Raw genomic sequence first — 19,114 nt, 5'->3', positions numbered from 1 at the left:
GCTGAGTCTGCATCTTTCCTTGGTCCCCACTGTGTGGGATCATCGGGAATGAAGACCTTGTAAATGTTCTTGCCGTGTGAAGCATCCATCCAGGTCAAGTCTGAGCCCAGCAGTGGAGGCCCAGGCAGGGTCAGCTGGCCCGGTGAGGAGGCCCGGCTACAGCTTCCTGCACTGACCTTCCAGAAAGCCACTAAGCACAGACCTTGGAAAACAGTGACCCTGGAGATAGAGCCTCCTGCCCCACCCGCCCCCATAGCCAGTGCCGCTGAACAGCCCCAGTGGGGCTGAGCAGGGCTGGGAGGTTGAAGGTATGTGTGCCCCCCTCGGTGGGGCAGACACCAGTGGTCAGATGGTGGTGTGCCGGGATCAGTTAGCTGTTCTGGGCTGGGGCCTTTCAGTGTGCAACATCTCCCTCCATGGATGGGGGGCAAGGATGAGACCCGCCCCCACCGCCCCTCATGGTCCTTCCACAGGCTTGTCTCCCGGGGCCCTGCCCCTCCCAGGGCCCCTCCTCTTAGGGCTCAGCCCTTCTCCTCCCTGGAGCCTGTGCTCAGCAACACGTGCTCAGTGCTGGATGGTCTGGATGTCTGCGGGGGTGACCACCAAGTGCTGCCAGGGGCATTTTGTCAGCCATTGAGAATGGTGGCGAGTGTGGTCAGGTTCACAGAGCATCACAGGGGAGTGTCCCTTTGCTGGTGGGACGGGCAGGGCCAATAGTGCGTCCTGTGGCCCTGTGTGGACACTGGGACTGGGGAAGGTTTGGACCAGGGTCTCCAGCACCCATGGTTCACGCTCCAGTTAGCGGCAAGACAGTTTAAGCATCTATGCCCCACAGTACGTGTACTGACGTACTGACGCGGTCTCTACCTGGCCTCTTATATCCCTGGAGCACATATGACTTACAACACGCCTGTGAGTCACATGGGATAAAAGCGTGGGACACAGACCCACATGAACGGCACCCTGTCCCTCCTGCATGCTCCCCGGGCAGCCCTAGCAGAGACCCCTGTCCCCGGGGGATAGGATGAGCCGGTCAGCCTGTGACAGGCGTTGCCTCTTTTTGAGCTGTGAAATATACATAAAGCATCCCATCCTAAGCACCTGTGGGTGCAGAGTTCAGCTACAATCTGCAGCCACCATCACCATCAGCCCTGGAACTTGTATCTTGTGGAAACTGTCCCCACGAGACACTCAGCCGCCGCCCTGCCCCCCAGTAGCCCCTCTCATACTTTCTGTGCATTTCCCGATGCCCACAGAAGGGGAATCGCACACTACTGGGCTTCTCCCACCAAGCATCGTGTGTTCTGGGCTCATGCATGTGGTGGCAGGTGGCCATACTTTGTTCCACCGTAAGGCTGAACCCTGTCCCGCCATGGGTATTCCCTGCGCTGGCTCTTCAGGCCACATGCCCGGAAGTGGGGTTTCAGGGTCATGTGGGGCTTTAATGTGTTTAATCTTTTGAGGAGCCACCTGCTGTTCCTCCAGAACATCTAGTTTCAGGCAGCGCTTGCTCGCGTAGGATGCGGTTTGGTGGGAACACAGGCATCTGTCCCCCATCCTCATGCTCGGCTTACATTGCAGAGGGCCCCACGGCCAGGCCGGCTGCTCGGAAGGCCGCCCTGCAGACGGCGCCCCCGGGGTCTGGCGCTGAGAGGGAGGCCCCGTTCAGGAGGCGGAAGAGGCACCCCGATGAGCCGGGCCGGTTCGCTGTCGCCCTGGTCATCATCTACCGGACCCTGGGGCAGCTCCTGCCTGAGCACTATGACCCTGACCGCCGCAGCCTCCGGTAAGGCCACCCGACTGTATGAGGACGTTACCCCAGGACCCTGGCATAAGGCTGCAGACCACAGCCCCGTGATCCCCCCCACCCCCCTCCCCGGACAAGGTTCTGGGTCTCCAGGTGGGACCTTCCCTGGTGTTTCTGCCGGGAACACCTCCTCCCCAGCACACACCCCACTCGGGCCTCGATGGATGCCGTTGCCACTCTGGGCTCCACAGTGTAATTCCTGCTTGGGGGACTGTCCGCCCGCCCCTGTGTGCCCCAGGCCGCCAGCCGCCCTAATTCTTCTGGAAAAACAAATGCCCACAGAGGTTTCATGGCCCCCATCAGAGCTGGGCACCCACTGAGGCTTTGCTTTCCAACTGTCGTGTCATTTTCCACACGTGTCCCTGGCTCTGAGGGTCTTTATACTCCTCCTCCTCCGTGGATAGATGAGATTCCACCATGGGCTGTAATTATTTCCCACTCTGGTCGTTTCCAGGATTTCTGCAGCTATACGTCGGGGGGCAGCGACATCCTCGCGCGCACGTGTTCCTTCTCTTCGTTCTAGTTTATTTAAAAAAATTTTTTTATTTTTATTTTATTTTTAATTTCTATTTTGTTTTTGGAAGAGCGAGAGCATGAGCGGGGGAGGGGCAGAGAGAAGGAGGGAGACACAGAATCTGAAGCAGACTCCAGGCTCTGAGCTGTCAGCACAGAACCCGACGTGGGGCTCGAACCCACAAACCGAGAGATCATGACCTGAGCCAAAGTTGGCACTCAACCAACTGAGCCACCCAGGCAACCCTAAAAATGTTTTAACGTTTATTTTTTGAGAAAGAGACAGAGTGTAAGCGGGGGAGGGGCACAGAGAGAGGGAGACCCAGAATCGGAAGCAGGCTCCAGGCTCTGAGCTGTCAGCACAGAGCCCGACACAGGGGGTCAAACCCATGTGAGATCATAACCTGAGCTGAAGTTGGATGCTTAACTGACTAAGCCACCCAGGAGCCCCTTCATTGCCTTCATTTTTAAATGCCCGACGTCCGCCTTAGACCCAGAGATGACATGTCCCCCACACATGCTATGGCAGTGACTGAGCTGCTGCCATGGTCCACGCTCGTCTCCGGAGCAGTGGCCAAGGCCCCGGCTCTGTTCCTTCTGGAAAGACGTCTGCCTGTGTACAGTCCCAGGGGTGCTGGCACAGGGTTTAGATGAGTGTCTCTGAGCGTCTTTCCCTATGTTCCCGCTCCCTCCCCCACTCCAGGTTGCCTAACCGGCCAGTCATTAACACACCAGTAGTGAGCGCGCTCGTGTACAGTGAGGGGGCCCCGCTGCCCAGCCCCCTGGAGAGGCCCATCCTGGTGGAGCACATCCTGCTGGAGACCGAGGAGCGCACCAAGCCGGTCTGCGTGTTCTGGAACCACTCCATCACGTGAGGCTGACGCAAGGAGCCGGGAGCGCGTTTGTGTGTGTGTAGGGGGCTCACTGCTGCAGCCCCAGTGCTCTGTCGGCAGAGCATCTCATGGGGCTGCCTTTTGTGGCCTGCTGTTCCCTTTCCAGCCCCTCATGGGGCAGGAGGCTCGTCCTGGGGGTGTCGGAAGAATCACCTACACACAGTCACGCGTACGCACATGCATATCTGTATACATGGGCATACGTGGAGTGCACATGTGCACAGACACTCATAGGCGTCCCCCGGGAAGGTCAGCACAGGGATAAGGCCGTGCAGGACTCTGCCATCCAGCAGTTCCCGAGTGCCTGTCCCCTCCCCCCCTCCCCCCCCCCCCAAATGAGGCAGGGGCCCGTTTTACACGTATACGAGGCAGGAGTCAGGGACAGGGCCCAGGGGCCCTTCCACCAACAGCAGGAAGTCCCAGATGTGGGGGGGGGGGGTGGCATCCTTTTAACAGAAGGGTCCCTGGTCTCAGTCTGTCCACCTGTGAGATCAACCCAGCTGCCACTGGGGCTGTTGTTACCCCTCAGAGGCCATACCCGCCCCCATCCCTGTGCTTAAAGCGAGGATGGAATTTTGTGCATTTGGGAATTTGTTTCTTTGCCACACGGACATTCCTTAACATTGGGGTTCACGTGGATCGAGTCGGGTTCCGGCCGCGCCATGCTGGGAGCTGGCCACCAGGGTGAGCATGCAGATGCTGGGCTGCAAGGGGCTCACGCTGGGACACAGGCTCGGCTGTTCCTTTATTTTCCGAATTCTAGTTAATGAGCACCCAGCATCGTGTCTGGAGTATAATAGACACTTGGCTTACAAAAGAGAGAAAGAAGGACCCACTTGCACCTCGAGGGAAGAGTGAAGGCCTATTTGGCATCCATTAGGCAGTCTCTCATGGTCGCTTGATTGAATCCTGGCAATTAGCTCTTGCTCTAATTATGCTGTCTGCTCTCTGCGGTCCCTGTCATCCCCAGATCTTAGAGCTCTTGGCAAACATGTGTTAGCCTTCACATCCCATTTCACAGATGAGTAAACTAAGGATCAGAGAGCTTAACTTGATTTTCCCAGAGTCAGGGCAGGGCTCTCTCTGAGGGCGAGACATGCCCGTAGCAGCTTGTCATCTAGGGTTTCCCATCAGTAAAACGGGAGTCATAATCAGCCCCTGCTTCTAGGCACGGCCATAAAACATTGTGCAATCCACAGATGAAAGTGTCAAATGAATGTGAGATATTATTTCGAAAACTACCCAGACTCACAAGAAGACTAAAGTACAAAGCAGCCATTGTACCCACTAATATTTTTGACAAAAGGGGGCATCCGGTGACCTGAGACATCACATTAAAGTTTTACTGAGAGATGACGCATAGACTGTGAACTTCAGAGGATGGAGGCGCTCCCCAGCCGTGAGAGGGAGGGAGAGGGTCCACACAGTCCCGACGGCTGTTGTCTGCCTAGCCGGTGCCTGTGGCTCCTATCTCAGGCTCCCCCGGGGCAGCTGGGCCTTGGAGATGCCCCCTTGAGGAAGGAGCCACCTCATGCCCGCCTTTTCTCTGCAGCGTCGGGGGGACTGGAGGGTGGTCGGCCAAGGGCTGCGAGCTTCTGTCCCGGAACCGGACCCACGTTGCCTGCCGCTGCAGCCTCACCACCAGCTTCGCCGTGCTCATGGATGTCTCCAGACGCGAGGTGGGCGCGGCCCCATGGGCAGCCCTGCCCCTCTGGCAAGTGTGTCCAGGGATGAATCCCTTCTCAAAGTTAGCCTCCCCCACATCGTGTCCCCTCGATGAGCCCTATCTTCTCTCCCAGGCATTTCTAACAAACCCCAGCCATGACTAAAAACTCCGTTCGGGAGGGTTGGCCAGAGTTGGCCGGGATTTCCAGAACAAAACTCCCGGGAAAGAGTTCTCAAAGAGCCTGGGTTGTAAATTAAAACCCACAGTGAAAGACCCTGAGCCCCAGACTGAAAAGAAAGCCCTGGAATTGATCCTCACTGCAAAGCAGGATTTTCTGTGTTCTGTTTCTACCCTGCTTTATTATTTTTTTTATTTCTGAGAGAGCGAGAGTGAGTGAGCACATGAGTTGGGGAGAGGCCGAGAGAGGGAGACACAGAATCCAAAGCAGGCTCCAGGCTCTGAGCTGTCAGCACAGAGCCCAACGTGGGGCTGGAAACCATGACCCGGGAGATCATGACCTGAGCTGAAGTCAGACACTCAACCGACTAAGCCACCCAGGCGCCCCTTTTTCTACCCCAATTTAAATTTTAAGGGAGAAAAGAGCCGACTGGCTGGAACAAAGGGAGTGTCTCCTGTTAGCACCTCACACACTTGCCCCAGAGACTCAAAGGAGGGGCCTCGGTCAGGAGGCACTGAGGCCAACTGACGTTTGACCTCCTCTCATTTTCCGCAGCCTGGGAATGCGACCCAGCCTCTGTCAGCCTGCAGGTGAATGGGGTGAATAGGGCAGCGGGCCCCACCAGCGGGCATGGCAGCGACGTCAGCCTGGGTGCGGACATGTGCTGACGCTGGTGTCTCAGAGCCAGAAGGGAGGCCTGGGTGGCCTCACCTGTCACCTGTTTTTCAGACCTGGGATGTGTCCTGGGACGCCAGGCCACTATCCCTCCCAGGCTCTCTGGTGTGCAGGGGACCAAGTTTCTGTCCCATTGTTGGGAGAGTAACAGCCACAGGTTGCTGCTGATGGTGGCCAGGGTGACAAGAGTGAAGGGTGTGCCATCAAGCCTTTCCCTGACCATGGAGCCCCTGTGAGCAGGTGGCACTTAAGAGCAGGGAGCCTCATGGCCTTTGTCTACGTGAGGGCGGGCTGGGGGGGGACCTTCCTCCCCTAGCCAGGAAGCTAGATGGGGCCAGGAGCACACTCACAGGTGGGGAGAGCCAAAATTCAGGGGCGAGAAGTCAAACTAGACTAGGACTCCCCACTCCCTGCTCCTGAGCCTCAGGTCCGGAGCCCTCTGGGTGCAGCCTCTGGGCCACCCCAGTGCCACACCTGCACAGGCTGCAGGAGGAGAGATTCCTGAGCCCTCGGCACCCGGTCCCCACCCGGTCCCAGCTCCCAGCCCTACCCTGGGTGCCCCAGCTCTCAAATCTGTTTGAGTCATGAGTTCAGAACAATACTTTCTGGAAGTTACCAGAGAGTCGACGCTGGTTGTTTCCCAAGGTCCAAAACTCGGCCAGGGCACCGGGCGCAGGACAGGTGTCCCAGTCGGTGCAGCTGGGGCTCCTCTGTCTTCTGTGTCAAGTGAGAGTCTGTTTGGAAGGAGTCCCTCTCAGCTCAGACTTTGGGGCAGGCAGTCTCAGCATCTCCTGAGCGTAGGATTCACGTGTGAGGTGTCTGTGTTCATTGTGTTTGTGGGGGTTTTTTATTTAAAAAAACATTTTTTTTAATGTTTTATTTCCGAGAGAGAGAGAGAGAGACAGCATGAGCAGGGGAAGGTCAGAGAGAGAGGGGGAGACACAGGATGTGAAGCAGCTCCAGGCTCTGAGCTGTCAGCACAGAGTCCGACGCGGGGCTCGAACCCACGAACCGTGAGATGATGACCTGAGCCGAAGTCGGACGCCTAACCGACTGAGCCACCCAGGCGCCCCGATGTGGTTTTTTATTATGTCAAAATACACATAACACAGGTGCACGGCCTCAGCCACGTTTAAGTGGACGGTCCATTCGCCGTGCTGTGCCCCGCCCCCCATCCCTCTCTGGGACTCATTTTTTACCTTCTGCCCCCAACAATTCATCTGGCTTTTGTTCTCAGTTCCTCACCAGCCTGAGAACTGTTTCAGGGTCGTGTTGGCTTCTGTCCGTGATAATCACTGCGTCACTGTTGTGTATCGTACAAAACCCGCGTCCAAGCAAGACCCTTACATCCCTCTGCCTTGCCCCCCTGCCCGCAGCACGGAGAGGTCCTGCCCCTGAAGATCGTCACCTACACTGCCGTGTCCTTGTCCCTGGCCGCCCTGCTGGTGGCCTTCGTCCTCCTGACACTGGTGCGGACGCTGCGCTCCAACCTGCACGGCATCCACAAGAACCTTATTGTGGCACTGTTCTTCTCCCAGCTGGTCTTCGTGATTGGGATCACCCAGACCGGAAACCCGGTGAGGCCCCCATGCTTCCTCTCCTTGAGGGTCCCCCCTTCTCCAAGGCTGGGGCCTGTAACTTACAAAGGAGTGGGTGGAAGTGACCGTAGCGTAGATGCTGAGTGGGCTGGCCCGGAGGGACAGTGGGAGGTTAGCTGTGGGGCCCAGGGCTGCTGGGCCTTCTGTGGGATGCGAGAGATCTCAGCCCCTGGTGTGTCAGCGGGGTGCAGGGAGGGACAGGCTGCTGGTTGCAGCAAGGTCCCCAGGGGGTGGGGTGTGGAACAGCCGATGTGACAGGTAGGAGAGAGAAGCGCTAGGAATTTGGAGGTTTATGGCTTAGGCAGCACCTGACTGGGGGCAAAGCAATTTTCCATTTTTATGAAGGGCACTTGCAGAACACGAGGGTCACAGCACACTTGCAGTGGGCACGGGGTAGGGGGGAGGTGCAGGCCGTGTGCCGAGGCTCTGCACACACACTCGGGCCACCAGATCCCCCTGGGGCCCCGGGAGGTGGTAGCATCCCTTCTCACAGGTGAGGACCCTCGAGATTGAGGGACTGTTCAAGGCACACTGCTCGCTCGGTGCATGTTCCCTTATGTGTCCAACACCAAGTGGCGACCCTGATAGCCCTGGGGAGATGCAAGGCCAGCTGAGCAGAGCCGTGGGCCCTTCCACCATGGTCACCGGGTGCTGGTGGCACGGCGGTCGCATCTTCATTCCTCATGCTGCACGGACTTAGTGATTGTCACTCAGTCAAACCCACTAGAGACCCAGATCCCAGAGGCCCTCCAGCCCCTGCCCGTGGAGCCCACCTTCCTGACATGGACACAGACGGTGGCTCACGAGTATCCCATGCCAAAACAGTGTGATGGTGGCACGTGGTGGGGGGGGAGGCTGTGCCCGGTTCAGGAAGGGCTGACCGTGCAGTTGGGGGGGGGGGGTCCAGGATAAGTGGGGACCAGTCGGGTACCACCCAGAGCCTGAGGGGCCACGCCAGCATTGTGCTGTGGAGTGACCGGAGCTGCATGGCAGGAAGACGACCAAGGGCAGTCGCAGCCAGGGTGGGGTTGTTTGTCCTTGGTATGCAGGTTGAAGGCGAGGCCTGGCACTGAAGCCAGGGCAGCAGGCACAGGGCAGAGGGTGGGAGCCATGGCCAAGTGTGCATGGAGACCAGAGGGAAGGTGCCTTAGGTCTCTGGAAGGGGGATGAGTAGGTGAGGACGCCACCGAGTGAGAGAGACACTCAGGATGGCTGGCCACTCCTGTGGGGTCTGGGGAGAACGTGGAGAGGTGTGTGGGGAGGCGTCCCTGCACATGACCAGCCCCAGGAGAGGAAGTGGAATAAAAAAACATGGAATGTTCCAGCCGGCCAGTCAGGGCCACATGCAGGCCTGAGCCCCTCCTCCTCATTTGTTTCAACCGATTGGACCCCCTCAGGTGGCCCGACATCCTCAGTAGGAAGGGGGTAGGTCGAGGCAGTGTGTCACACGCAGCCTTGAAGGCCTTGGGTTTCACAGTGGTGACTCATGTAGCAGCAGGCCCGGCAGAGGAGGGACCCGCTGAGACCAGGCTGCCCACCAGGGTGACCCCTGGACTAGCGAGGGGCCGGGAGGAGCGCCCTCCTCCGGGGGGGTGCCGGGAGGGGATTCCGCACATTTGGCCAGGCAGGTGCACCTCTGCCCCAGCGCAGCAGACAGGCGAAGACTCAGGGTGGGAAGCCACCCGACTCTCGTCAAAACCCTTTAAGTGTGCCCTGGAGTGGTCTCAGCCGAGGGGAATATGGAGTCGGTAGCGAGCCATTGCTTGCAGCTAAATAGCACGTGTGAGATGCAGAGAGGCCGCCCGCTGGTGTTGGGCACGGACTCCCCTCTGCCGGGAAGGAACTTTCCAGCTAGCCGCGCACCAGTGAGCACGGAGAGCGGGAGTGCCGGCCGCACATAACGTAGGTGCTTGGCTCGGCGCCTGGGTTTTATGGTTTTCTGTAAACTCACAGCCCCATCTCTGGGCAAGGTTTTTCATCTCCCGGATCACTGGCAGGCTGAAATGATTTATTATGCTTTAGCATTTTGTCTGTGTTCCATTGCTGCGAAAGGTAGTACATTTAGTGTAAAAGTGTATACGTGTACAGCCCCGTTAAATTTTAAAATGTATTTCTCACACTTTTTATCCAAAGGTGGTTTTGTGAGTTTACTTATCACGTTATTTAAGGCAACACACCAGCAAAACTCATTGTTCTCCCTTTTCTGAGCCAGCTGTGCTCTGCATACGGGGGCCGCTGGGGCTGTTTGGTGTGGGGTCCCCTCTGCCCCGGGCTCACCCTTGGCATCCTGACGGCCCTGCCCATCACTAAGGGCAGACTCACCCTGTCTCCTGACTCTTGAGTCAGAGGCAAAGGGCAGGATGTCCGCTCATAACCCAAGATGCCGTTTTTCCTTTTTTGTACGGTGTTTGACACATGTCACTGCTAAAATCATTTCTTCCCACGTCTGTGGGGTTCAGGAGGACCTGGCCTGTAAGGTTGACATGGCAGCAGGTGTCACACATGCTCCCAGCCAGCGTGTGTTCTGGTGAGCGCCCCACAAACAGCTGGCACCTGAGCGGAGCAGCCTCTAGTGTGGGTTAGGGTGGTGGCTGGGTCTCCTGCTCCTGTGTCTATTGGGTGGGGTGGGGGGACCCCTTGGTAGGACACTGAGACCCTGGGAGCTAGTGCTGACTTGGCGGCAGCCATGATTGGACAGAATGTCTCAGGAATGGGGTGGACTGTGGCCTGGGGGGAGGGGTAGCCCTGGTGGTGGAGCCTGGATGTGGGTGGGACCAAGGGAGGCAAGGTTTGGGGGGGCGGGGGGCAGGGCCTGGGTGTGGGTTGGACCAAGGGAGGTGAGGTTTGGGGGGGCAGGAGGGGGGGGTGTGGGTGTGGCCAGGATTGGGTGGGGCAAAGGGGGCAGGCTGGGTGGGATGGATCAGGCCTGGATGTGGGTGGGGCCAGAAGGGGAAGGCCTGGGTGGGTGTGGGGCAAGGAGTGGGTGGGACCAAGAGGAGTGGAGCTTGGATGTGGGTGGGGCCAGGAGGAGCAGGGCCTGGGTGTGGGTGGGGCCAGGAAAGGGGGTGGGGGGCCAGGAGAGGCGGGGTCTGGGACTTTCTCATCCCTCCCCTTTCACAGCTCCCCCCTCAGCACCTGCCCAACTTCTTGGGACCTGGAGGCGGGGGGCACCTGCCCACATCTCCCCGCCAGCCAGCCTAGGGACCCCTGGCCAGCTCAGCTCCTCCATGTGAGGCCACTCTGGGCCCAGGCACAGAGCTGTTCAAGGCCCGTCCTAGAGCACCTCGCACTGGATTTGCACTGGTGGCCTCAAGAGGCTGGGCTCCCTGTGAGCAAACAGTGCCCCCAGCCCCTCCCTGATACCACTTTCTTCCCGTTCGAAGGGACACCGGGCGGGCTGGCTCACCAAGGCCTGGAGAGGCCGGGATGCTGACCCTTGGCTGCCCTGCGGAAGTTGGTTTTCTCCTGGCACTTGTCCACCGGCTGGAGGTGCAGCCCTGCGCAGCTGAGGGCAGACACAGAGCAAATCCTCTCCTTTCTCTTCTTTTGGGGAGCAGGAAGTATAAGGCTCTGTTAACTCAGTGCAGGCAGGATGAACTTATTTGACAGTGAGGTCACAAAGGGTGAGGCCTCCCCTCCCTCTGACCACACCTGCTGGACCCTGGAGACCCACACAAGGGTCCAGGGTGGTGGTGAAGGCCAGCGTCACAGCCTGGGGCCCACAGCCTGAGCAGCTGCCTCTGTACTATTTCTTTTAACCTTAAATGTCAGTATATCAGAATTTGGAACCGTGATGTGAAAATGCAAGTTTCTAGCTTCACAGGAAAACACCAGAGGCTCTGCCTACCCTCTGCCCCCTCGCTGCGATGGCTCCAGGCACTGATCTGGGTGGCAGAGTGGGTCCCTGAGGCCCGCAGCTGCCTCACTTCCTGCCGTCCGTTCCCCATTGGGAGCCCGAGGCACCGTGACTGGTAGTGCCCGGCCATTCCCAGGTGGATCAAACAGGAAACATCAGCTCACTTGGCTTCCTTTCTCAGACCTCCATACCCTCATGTTTGCAGAGTGGTCTGATCTGGTCGCTTGCTTCCCCACCCGGTGCCGTTTGGCCCTCGGCGCCTGGTGCGGGGCTGGCGCTGAGCCACCCTCCCTGTCCACGCAGTTCCTGTGCACGGTGATTGCCATCGTCCTGCACTATGTCTACATGAGTACCTTTGCCTGGACCTTCGTGGAGAGCCTGCATGTCTACCGCATGCTGACCGAGGTGCGCAACATCGACGCCGGGCCCATGAGGTTCTATTACGTCGTGGGCTGGGGTGTCCCAGCCATCATCACAGGTGAGGACTCAAGGACTTGCTCGGCTGGGGTGGCGTGGGCAGGGAACCCACCACTGTTTGGGGGATTCATGTGGCATTGCAGACAGGGGAGCCCATCTCAGGTAAGCCCGCCCCTGCCCCCCCACCCCGGTCCTGGGCCAACAGGCTCCCTGGCCCCCTCTGTCATTGGTGCCCGGCTTGCCTGGCCCGGGGCAGAGGAGGCCCTGCCCTTGTCTGCACATGCGAGCATGATCATTCAGTGTGCGCTGCGGGGACGCATCTCCCGTCAGGGGCGGGCTCCCTGGGACTGGGGCGGGTCTGCTCAGGGTTCTGTTTGTGGCGGCTAACAGACAAAAACTCCGTGTCTGCCCACTGTTTGGGTGGGTGGGCAGGTATGAATGTGTGTGCCTGTGGCGTGTGTGTGTTTGGTACGTGTGGTCTGTGTGTAGTATGCACGTGTGTGTACGTGGTCTGTGTGGGGTGTGTGGTCTGTATGTGCTGTATGTACACACGTGTGTGCTGCATGTGGGGCATGCCTATGTACACGCTCTGCCGTGTATGCGTGCACTCTGTATGTAGAGTATGTGTTCTGTATCTGGGGTGTGGTCTGTAAGGTATGTGTGGTTGGGCCACGTGAGCTACGTGTGATCTATAAGTGGGGTGTGGGGTGTGTGCTCTCCATGTCATAAGTGGTGTGTAGTGTGTGTGTGTGATATGTGTGGTTTGTATGTGGGGGTGTGGTCTGTAGCATGTGTACATATGTGTGGTTTGTGTGTGGTCTATGGGGTCTGTATGTAGTATGTATGTATGTGCATGTGATCTACATGGGTGGGTGTGGTCTGTATGGTGTACCTGGGGTATGAGGGGGGGGGTGTGGTCTGTATGGAGTGTGTGTGTTCGTGCATGCGTGTGTGTGCAGGGCTGGGAATGCCCACCTGTGACCACGCGCCGCCCAGGAGGGGCCTCCCCCGCGTGTGGCCTCACCGCCCCACCCCGTGCAGGACTCGCTGTGGGCCTGGACCCCCAGGGCTACGGAAACCCAGACTTCTGCTGGCTGTCCCTTCGAGACACCCTGATCTGGAGCTTCGCTGGGCCCATTGGGACGGTTATAATTGTGAGTCTGGGACTCCGCAGAACCCACGGTTCTGGGAAATGTGGGAAGTGGGGTGTGTGGGCTGGAAGGGGTCTTGGGGGTCCATGGGGCCACTGGCTCTTCAGAGGGGCCTGCTGGGCAGGAAAGGCTGATTCACGGCGATGAGGCCTTGCCCTTAGGCCTGTGGATTTGGGGTTTCCTTCCACATCCAGGTCCACGGTGAGGCCGCTCGGTGTCCAGCACCCCCCCCATCCCGGGGTCGCTGTGGGCAGGTAGGGTGGGGGCCCCGAAGCCTTCCCATTCCAGCCTCTCGAGACGCCGGCACAGACCCTCCAGGGCATTTGGTCTTCGGAGATCTGTTGAAGCGATACCCACGAGCTGGCCGCCTGACTTTGGTTTTTGTAACTTTTTTTCAGGTCAACACAGTCCTCTTTGTCCTGTCTGCAAAGGTGGCCTGTCAGAGAAAGCACCACTATTACGAAAGGAAAGGAGTCATGTGAGTGGGTGCCCACACTGACCCCGGTGCGGGTCTGCACACCCGGTCTGGAGAGCGCCCGCCCGTCACCCAGCGGCCCGGCTGCAGTGGGGAGAGGCTGGGAGCCCTGCAGCGCATTGTGGGGGAGAGGGACGTGGGGATCCCAGAAACGTTGGGGCGGAGGACCCGCAGCGTTTGCTGGTCCATATGCTGAGGGGAGAAGGGAAGGCTGACGTCCGGGCTCCGTTCCCCTCACCAGCGTCACGTTAACAGATCGGGATGGAGAGGGAAGGGAGAAGGATGACAGCGGGTGTGGGGAGAAGCCGAGGTGCCTGGACACAGCAGAGTGGGGTCAGGCAGGGCGTGGGCGGGGCCTCTGAACTTTCTGGGTTGGTGATGGTGATGTAGGAGTGGAGAAGTGGCGAGGTGCTGTAAAACGGTTTTAGGAAGGGAAGGACGGGGTAGATACACGGTGGACAGCCCGGCGGACCCCTGGTGGAGGGGGGGACAGGCCGAGTCACTCCACGCCCCCCCCCCCCAGCTCCCTGCTGCGCACCGCCTTCCTCCTGCTGCTGCTCGTCAGCGCCACCTGGCTGCTGGGGCTGCTGGCCGTGAACAGCGACGCGCTGACCTGCCACTACCTCTTTGCCGTCTTCAGCTGCTTACAGGTGGGCAGCTGTCCGGGACACTGGCGGCCGCTTCGTGGCCCAGCCTTGGTGAGGCCGTGGGTCACTTGTGCTGCCTCTACTCTGAGATGCCCCAAGGGCGTCCCTGGGGACACCTGGACCCAGCATCCGGGCGTGTCCTCGCTCTCAAGACACTCGGGGCCACAGTGGGGCGGTGCACCAGGGGTGACGGCGAGGCCTCCCCGCCTGCGGTCCCGCCCCCAAGGGCCCCAGTGTCCCAAACACAGCTCTCTCCAGGGACTTCTCAGGGACCCCAGGGCACCGTCCTTGGCCCAGCCAGTGCCACGGGCACATTTTCCCTCCACAGGTGACAGTAAATCCCACGTGCGTCCTCAGGGAGGGTATTAGCCATTAACAGTTCACACTGAGGGCTTCCCAGTAAGCTGACTGAGGATGTCATGTTGGGGACGCGGATGGCCTGGAAGCAGGGGGGCCTTCCTGGCCCCTGGCCCCGCCCCCCTGAGCAGGCAGGAGCCCTGGGCAGGGGGTGGGGGTCTATGCGGGCCGCAGCGGCCATCTGCACATGTTGGTGGGCTGTGTCCTGTGTGTCCCCAGTCAGGTGGGTCTGCAGTGTGGCAGCCACAGGACCCTGGCTGCTTCCCCAAGGGCCAGTCCTTGCCCTGACCGGCCACCCCTCCCTCCAGGGTCTCTTCGTCCTCCTGTTCCACTGCGCGCTCAACAGGGAGGTCCGGAAGCACCTGAAGGGGGTCCTCGCTGGAAAGAAGCTGCACCCAGATGACTCGGCCACCACGAGGGCCACCCTTCTGACGGTAGGCGGTCCCCAGGGAATCCACGTAGGGCCTGGGGTCCAGGCTGCTCCGCTGGCCGGGGGTTCCGTGTGAGCACCTAGACCAAGCATTAGCTGCAGCTGCGTGGTCTGCGGGTCCCTCACAGAGGGGGCACCCCAGAGCCCTCTGGGAGAGTGGCATCGAGCCTGATGCCATCCCTGATGTCCTGGGAACAGAGCACAGTTCACCAAATGGCGTCTGTCACAGTTGCAGCCCCACTTTCCAGGGTCTCGGAGGACAGGGCGGCAGCACAGTGGAACCCCGGCCAGAGGTCGTGGCTGTGGGAAGGAAGCCATTCTCTGGCCACTGTGGAGGCCGAGGGACGCTCCCCTCCAGGCCACCATGAGGCCCCTGTACTCTGTGCCCAGCAGGGGACAGTCGGTGCCAGCTGGGGCTTGCTGTGGGTGTCCAGCGCCATCCTCTGTACCCCGGTGGCCTCTGCTGTGCGAATGACCGTGTCTCCTCCCCCAGCGCTCCCTCAACTGCAACCACACCTGCAGCGATGAGCCCAACATGTTCCGCACGGCCCTGGGCGAGTCCACCGCCTCGCTGGACAGCACCGTCAGGTCAGGCCGCAGGCACCCTTGCTCGGCTTGGGGGGACGGGCGCCCAGCGCTCGGGGCACACAGAGGCGGCCAAGCCAGCAGGAAGGGCCCCTGCTGTTCCAGTTGATGAATTCTCCATGTGTTCTGGGAGTCTCTTGTGGCAGAGAACCTTCCAGAGCCCCATGGGGCCGTCTTGGCACGTGCAGAAGGTGCTGGGTGATGTTGGAGGGCCATGCCATGCAATCCCCTCAGTGGTGGTGCCGAGCCCAACCCGCTTATCCTCTCTAGGGACGAAGGGGGCCAGAAGCTGAGCGTGTCCTCTGGGCCAGTGCGGGGCGGCCATGGGGAGCCAGACTCGTCCTTTGTCCCCAGGAGCTCCAAGAAGCCTCACGGTAGGTGTCCCCTGGAGGGCAGCCCCCCATCAACCTGGGCATCTCCCTCCCGGGCGGCTGTGGGTGACAGCTCCTTGCCACCTCTTGCCTGACCCACGGGCTTCACGGTCACTGCACGTGCAGCCCTGAGGAGGAGTCTGCGGTCACATTGCAGTCGGTGGGGAGATGGTTGCCCCCCCGGGGCCCAGCTGGCCCTACTCTGCCCTTGGCCTGAGCCCCCGTCCCTCCTGTCTACCCCGCAGGCCACGATTCAGACTCAGACAGCGAACTGTCCCTGGATGAGCAAAGCAGCTCTTACGCCTCCTCGCACTCGTCTGACAGCGAGGATGACGGGGCGGAGGCCGAAGACAAATGGGACTTGGCTCGGGGCCCCGTCCACAGCACCCCCAAAGGTGAGCCGGGGGCCGGGGGAGAGCTGAGTCCTCAGTATGTGCAGAACACAGGCAGGGACGTCTGGGGGTCCTCATTGCAAGGACCACACAGGCTGACCCCCATCACTGCTGCGGGCGCCAGCGTGAGGCTCAGGGTGTTGAGGCGCAGTGGGGGCTTGCTGATGGGCCCCCACTGTCAGGACCTTGGCTCTCTGAGCACCTGGAGGGGGCGCCCCAGTTGGGCCCACAGCTCTGGGAGTACTGGGCCCCCACGGATGCAAGCTCCCCACGGAGGGACACTAAGGAACCTTCCAGGGGGTGTAGCTCCAGGCCAAGCAGGGAGCGACCCCACTTGTTGACTGTCATTCCTGTGACACAGCGGACACTGTAGCCAACCACATCCCAGCCGGCTGGCCCCACGAGAGCCTGGCTGGGAGCGACAGTGAGGAGCCCGGCGACAAGCCGCACCTGAAGGTGGAGACCAAGGTCAGCGTGGAGCTGCACCTGGACGAGCAGGGCAATCACTGCAGCGAGCGCCGCCCAGACCAGGAGAGCGGGGGTCCGCTGAGGCCTGCAGGCGCGCTCCCCAACCAGCCCCCTGAGCAAAGAAAAGGTACTTCAGGAGTGGTGAGGGCCCTGGGAGCCCAGGGGGGACAGCGGCGAGAAGTGGGACAGAAGCAGGACCCTCCTGGGAGGGAGCGGGGTCCTGGGGCCAGGGGGCAGGTGAGGCAGGGGCGGGGTCCCAGTGGAAGGATGTAGGTGAGGAAAGTGACCGCGGGCGGGGTGTAGGCGAGGCGGAATGCAGGTAGGTAGGTAAGTGGGTGGGGGCAGAGGTGGGGACGGGTGGGGCCAGGGTCCTTTTAGGGCTGGGTGCAATGGGGGAGGGGCAAGGTGCAGGTAGGGTGGGGTGTAGGCCAGGCGGACTGCAGAGGAACAGGGAGGGGGTGGGGGGTGGGAGGGGGCTGCCAGTGGAGACGGATCAGGGTCCCGGGGTCCGTGGGGGCTGCACAGAGGCCGCCATTGGGCCCCGCTGCCTGGCGCTGAGACCCGGAGGGAAGAGCAGAGGCTGCGGGGTGCGTGGGTGGGTTTGCAGGAACTAGTCCTCCCGGAATCCCCGCATCGGGCAGCGATCGTGACCTTCTCAGTCTCCCCACCTCCAGGCATCTTGAAAAACAAAGTCACTTACCCGCCGCCCCTGACTGAGAAGACCCTGAAGTGCCGGCTCCGGGAGAAGCTGGCCGAGTGTGAGCAGAGCCCCGCGCTGTCGCGCTCATCCTCCCTGGGCTCCAGCGACGGGGCCCGCGCCCCTGATGGCACCATCACCGTCAAGAGCCCGCGCCGGGAGCCGGGGTGCGAGCACCTCAACGGGGTGGCCATGAACGTGCGTGCCGGGAGCGCCCAGGCCGGCGGCTCTGACTCCGAGTGAGTAGCCACCGACTCAGCCGCAGGGCTGCGCCAACAGCCCCCAGCCAGCCTTCCGTCTGTCGCTTGTCGTGGGACAGGTGTCCAGTCCTGAGAGGGGTGGTGGTCCAGGGCCCAGGAGCTGTGGGGTGCAGGGGAGGGGCGGGGCCTCTGGGGGGTCAGGAGGAGCCAGGCCAAGACTAAGTGGACTTCTGACCTGGTCGTAGGGGTGGCGGGCGGGGTGCTGCCAACATGGAGGCCCCGTGGGGGCTACATTGGCCAAAGCCCTCAAGTCCTGCCCAGCCGCGAACTTCAGGGTCCAGAGCATGCCGGGCTGAGCACTTTGTAAGGGTCTTACCCAGGTCACTACTGCCCTGTTTGGTGTCCAGGACACCGAAACTCTGGGGCCGCCCCTCTGCGAACTTGGCCTCTCCCCGTAGCTCCTCCCTCCTGCACACTCCCAGCAGGGGAGCAAAGACCGGGAGCCGGGTGCTCCAAAGTGGCTCCCTTAAAGCGTTCAGTTGCCAACCTTGCCCCACGCTCTGCGGTGACGCTCAGACGGGCCCTGCCTTCCGCGCGGCCCCCCTGCCCCCTCTCGTGCCCAGTGTAGCTGTGTCCACACTTGAGCTTCCCTCTCGGAGGCCCCTCCCCGGGCATCCCCTGTCCCGACTGGGGACCTCTGCTCCCTGCCCCTGAGGAGGGGGGTTTCTGCCCGTGTGACCTCCGCCCGCCTGCTGGCTTCTTCCCACGCACAGAGGCAGCAACGAAACTTCAATCTGAACCGTCAGGAAAGCGGGGTACGAGCCCAGCGCCCCCGTCCAGGCCTCTGTGCTGCGTCGACACGCCCTCGGAGCTTGGAGCTTGAGGGGCCGCTGCCTTTCCAGTGAATCAGGCTCTGTTGGGGGGGGGGAGGGAGGGGGTTGGCCTGTGGCAGCCCCAGGGCCAGTGTGACAGTCCAGACACAAAGCTCCGGGCTGCCCCCGGGGACTCCGGGCCCAGCTGACCCCTGACAAGTGTCAAAGGCCACAGGCACGAGGAGGCATGGACTCCCGGCACAGCCTGATCCGGACTCCGAGCCAAAGCCGTGCGCCGACCGGCCAGGACCGGGCCCGGGACGAGAGCTGGCAGGGCCCGAGCCGGTCTGGAGGGGGAGGAGCCGCCCGGCCTGGGGGTGCCAGGCAGAGGCTGAAAACTAGGGTCCGCCGGCCCTGCGGGCGCCTCCCTGGCCAGCGGCCTCGATGGCCCTTTGCAAAGACATCCCTCGTCTTAAAGCAAATGACTTTCCTTTGTTGGAAAGGCGTAGATGCTTCCACGTGTTTGAATGGAACTGACAAGGCAGCAGCCCTTGTGCGCTTTGCGTCTGTACTGCCCACTGATGCGGACAGACCTGGGGAGCGGTCGCGGTCTTACTCAAGGAAGACGGCGCAGCTGTACCGAGTCTGGCGTGCGTCGGGGCCGCTGGTGTCCCCGCAGATCGCAGGTGGCAAGTGCGCCGGGAGCCACGCGGTCTTTGAACAGAGGCCGCGGCTGCTGCGTGCGGCCAGCGAGTGAGGACTGTGGGCGGTACCCGCAGCCGCTTGCATTCACGGCACGTTTGTTGTCGAGATGTTTGCCCTCAGCTCCCAGCTGCCTCGACGGTGGTGACTCCGAGACAGGGCAGCCTGGGACCGGGCGCCACTCAGGCAGGCGCCCCCCCGGCCCCCTCCCAGGCCGTGAGCTC

At 61.0% G+C, this 19,114-nt stretch overlaps 1 protein-coding gene across 1 annotated transcript in view; it reads left to right on the top strand.

Annotated features, from left to right (window-relative positions):
• Nucleotides 1–18,500, top strand: part of CELSR1 (cadherin EGF LAG seven-pass G-type receptor 1) — a 134,352-nt gene extending 115,852 nt beyond the window's left edge. Inside the window, exons 21-35 of the mRNA XM_039237380.1 lie at nt 1,582–1,786; nt 3,024–3,191; nt 4,766–4,892; nt 7,109–7,309; nt 11,490–11,664; nt 12,645–12,757; nt 13,153–13,232; nt 13,753–13,879; nt 14,542–14,667; nt 15,157–15,251; nt 15,519–15,622; nt 15,865–16,014; nt 16,373–16,606; nt 17,154–17,415; nt 18,150–18,500. Of these exons, the coding sequence (XP_039093311.1) occupies nt 1,582–1,786; nt 3,024–3,191; nt 4,766–4,892; nt 7,109–7,309; nt 11,490–11,664; nt 12,645–12,757; nt 13,153–13,232; nt 13,753–13,879; nt 14,542–14,667; nt 15,157–15,251; nt 15,519–15,622; nt 15,865–16,014; nt 16,373–16,606; nt 17,154–17,415; nt 18,150–18,174 (2,192 nt within the window). The 3' untranslated portion in view covers nt 18,175–18,500. The remainder of the gene's footprint in view (nt 1–1,581; nt 1,787–3,023; nt 3,192–4,765; nt 4,893–7,108; nt 7,310–11,489; nt 11,665–12,644; nt 12,758–13,152; nt 13,233–13,752; nt 13,880–14,541; nt 14,668–15,156; nt 15,252–15,518; nt 15,623–15,864; nt 16,015–16,372; nt 16,607–17,153; nt 17,416–18,149) is intronic.
• The last annotated feature ends 614 nt before the right edge of the window (nt 18,501–19,114 follow it).

The sequence above is a fragment of the Hyaena hyaena genome, unplaced genomic scaffold (assembly GCF_003009895.1).
Source record: "Hyaena hyaena isolate Hyena2069 unplaced genomic scaffold, ASM300989v1 scaffold_4, whole genome shotgun sequence".
In the NCBI taxonomy this organism is placed as follows: domain Eukaryota; kingdom Metazoa; phylum Chordata; class Mammalia; order Carnivora; family Hyaenidae; genus Hyaena; species Hyaena hyaena.
This window is presented reverse-complemented; position numbering and strand designations above follow the sequence as displayed.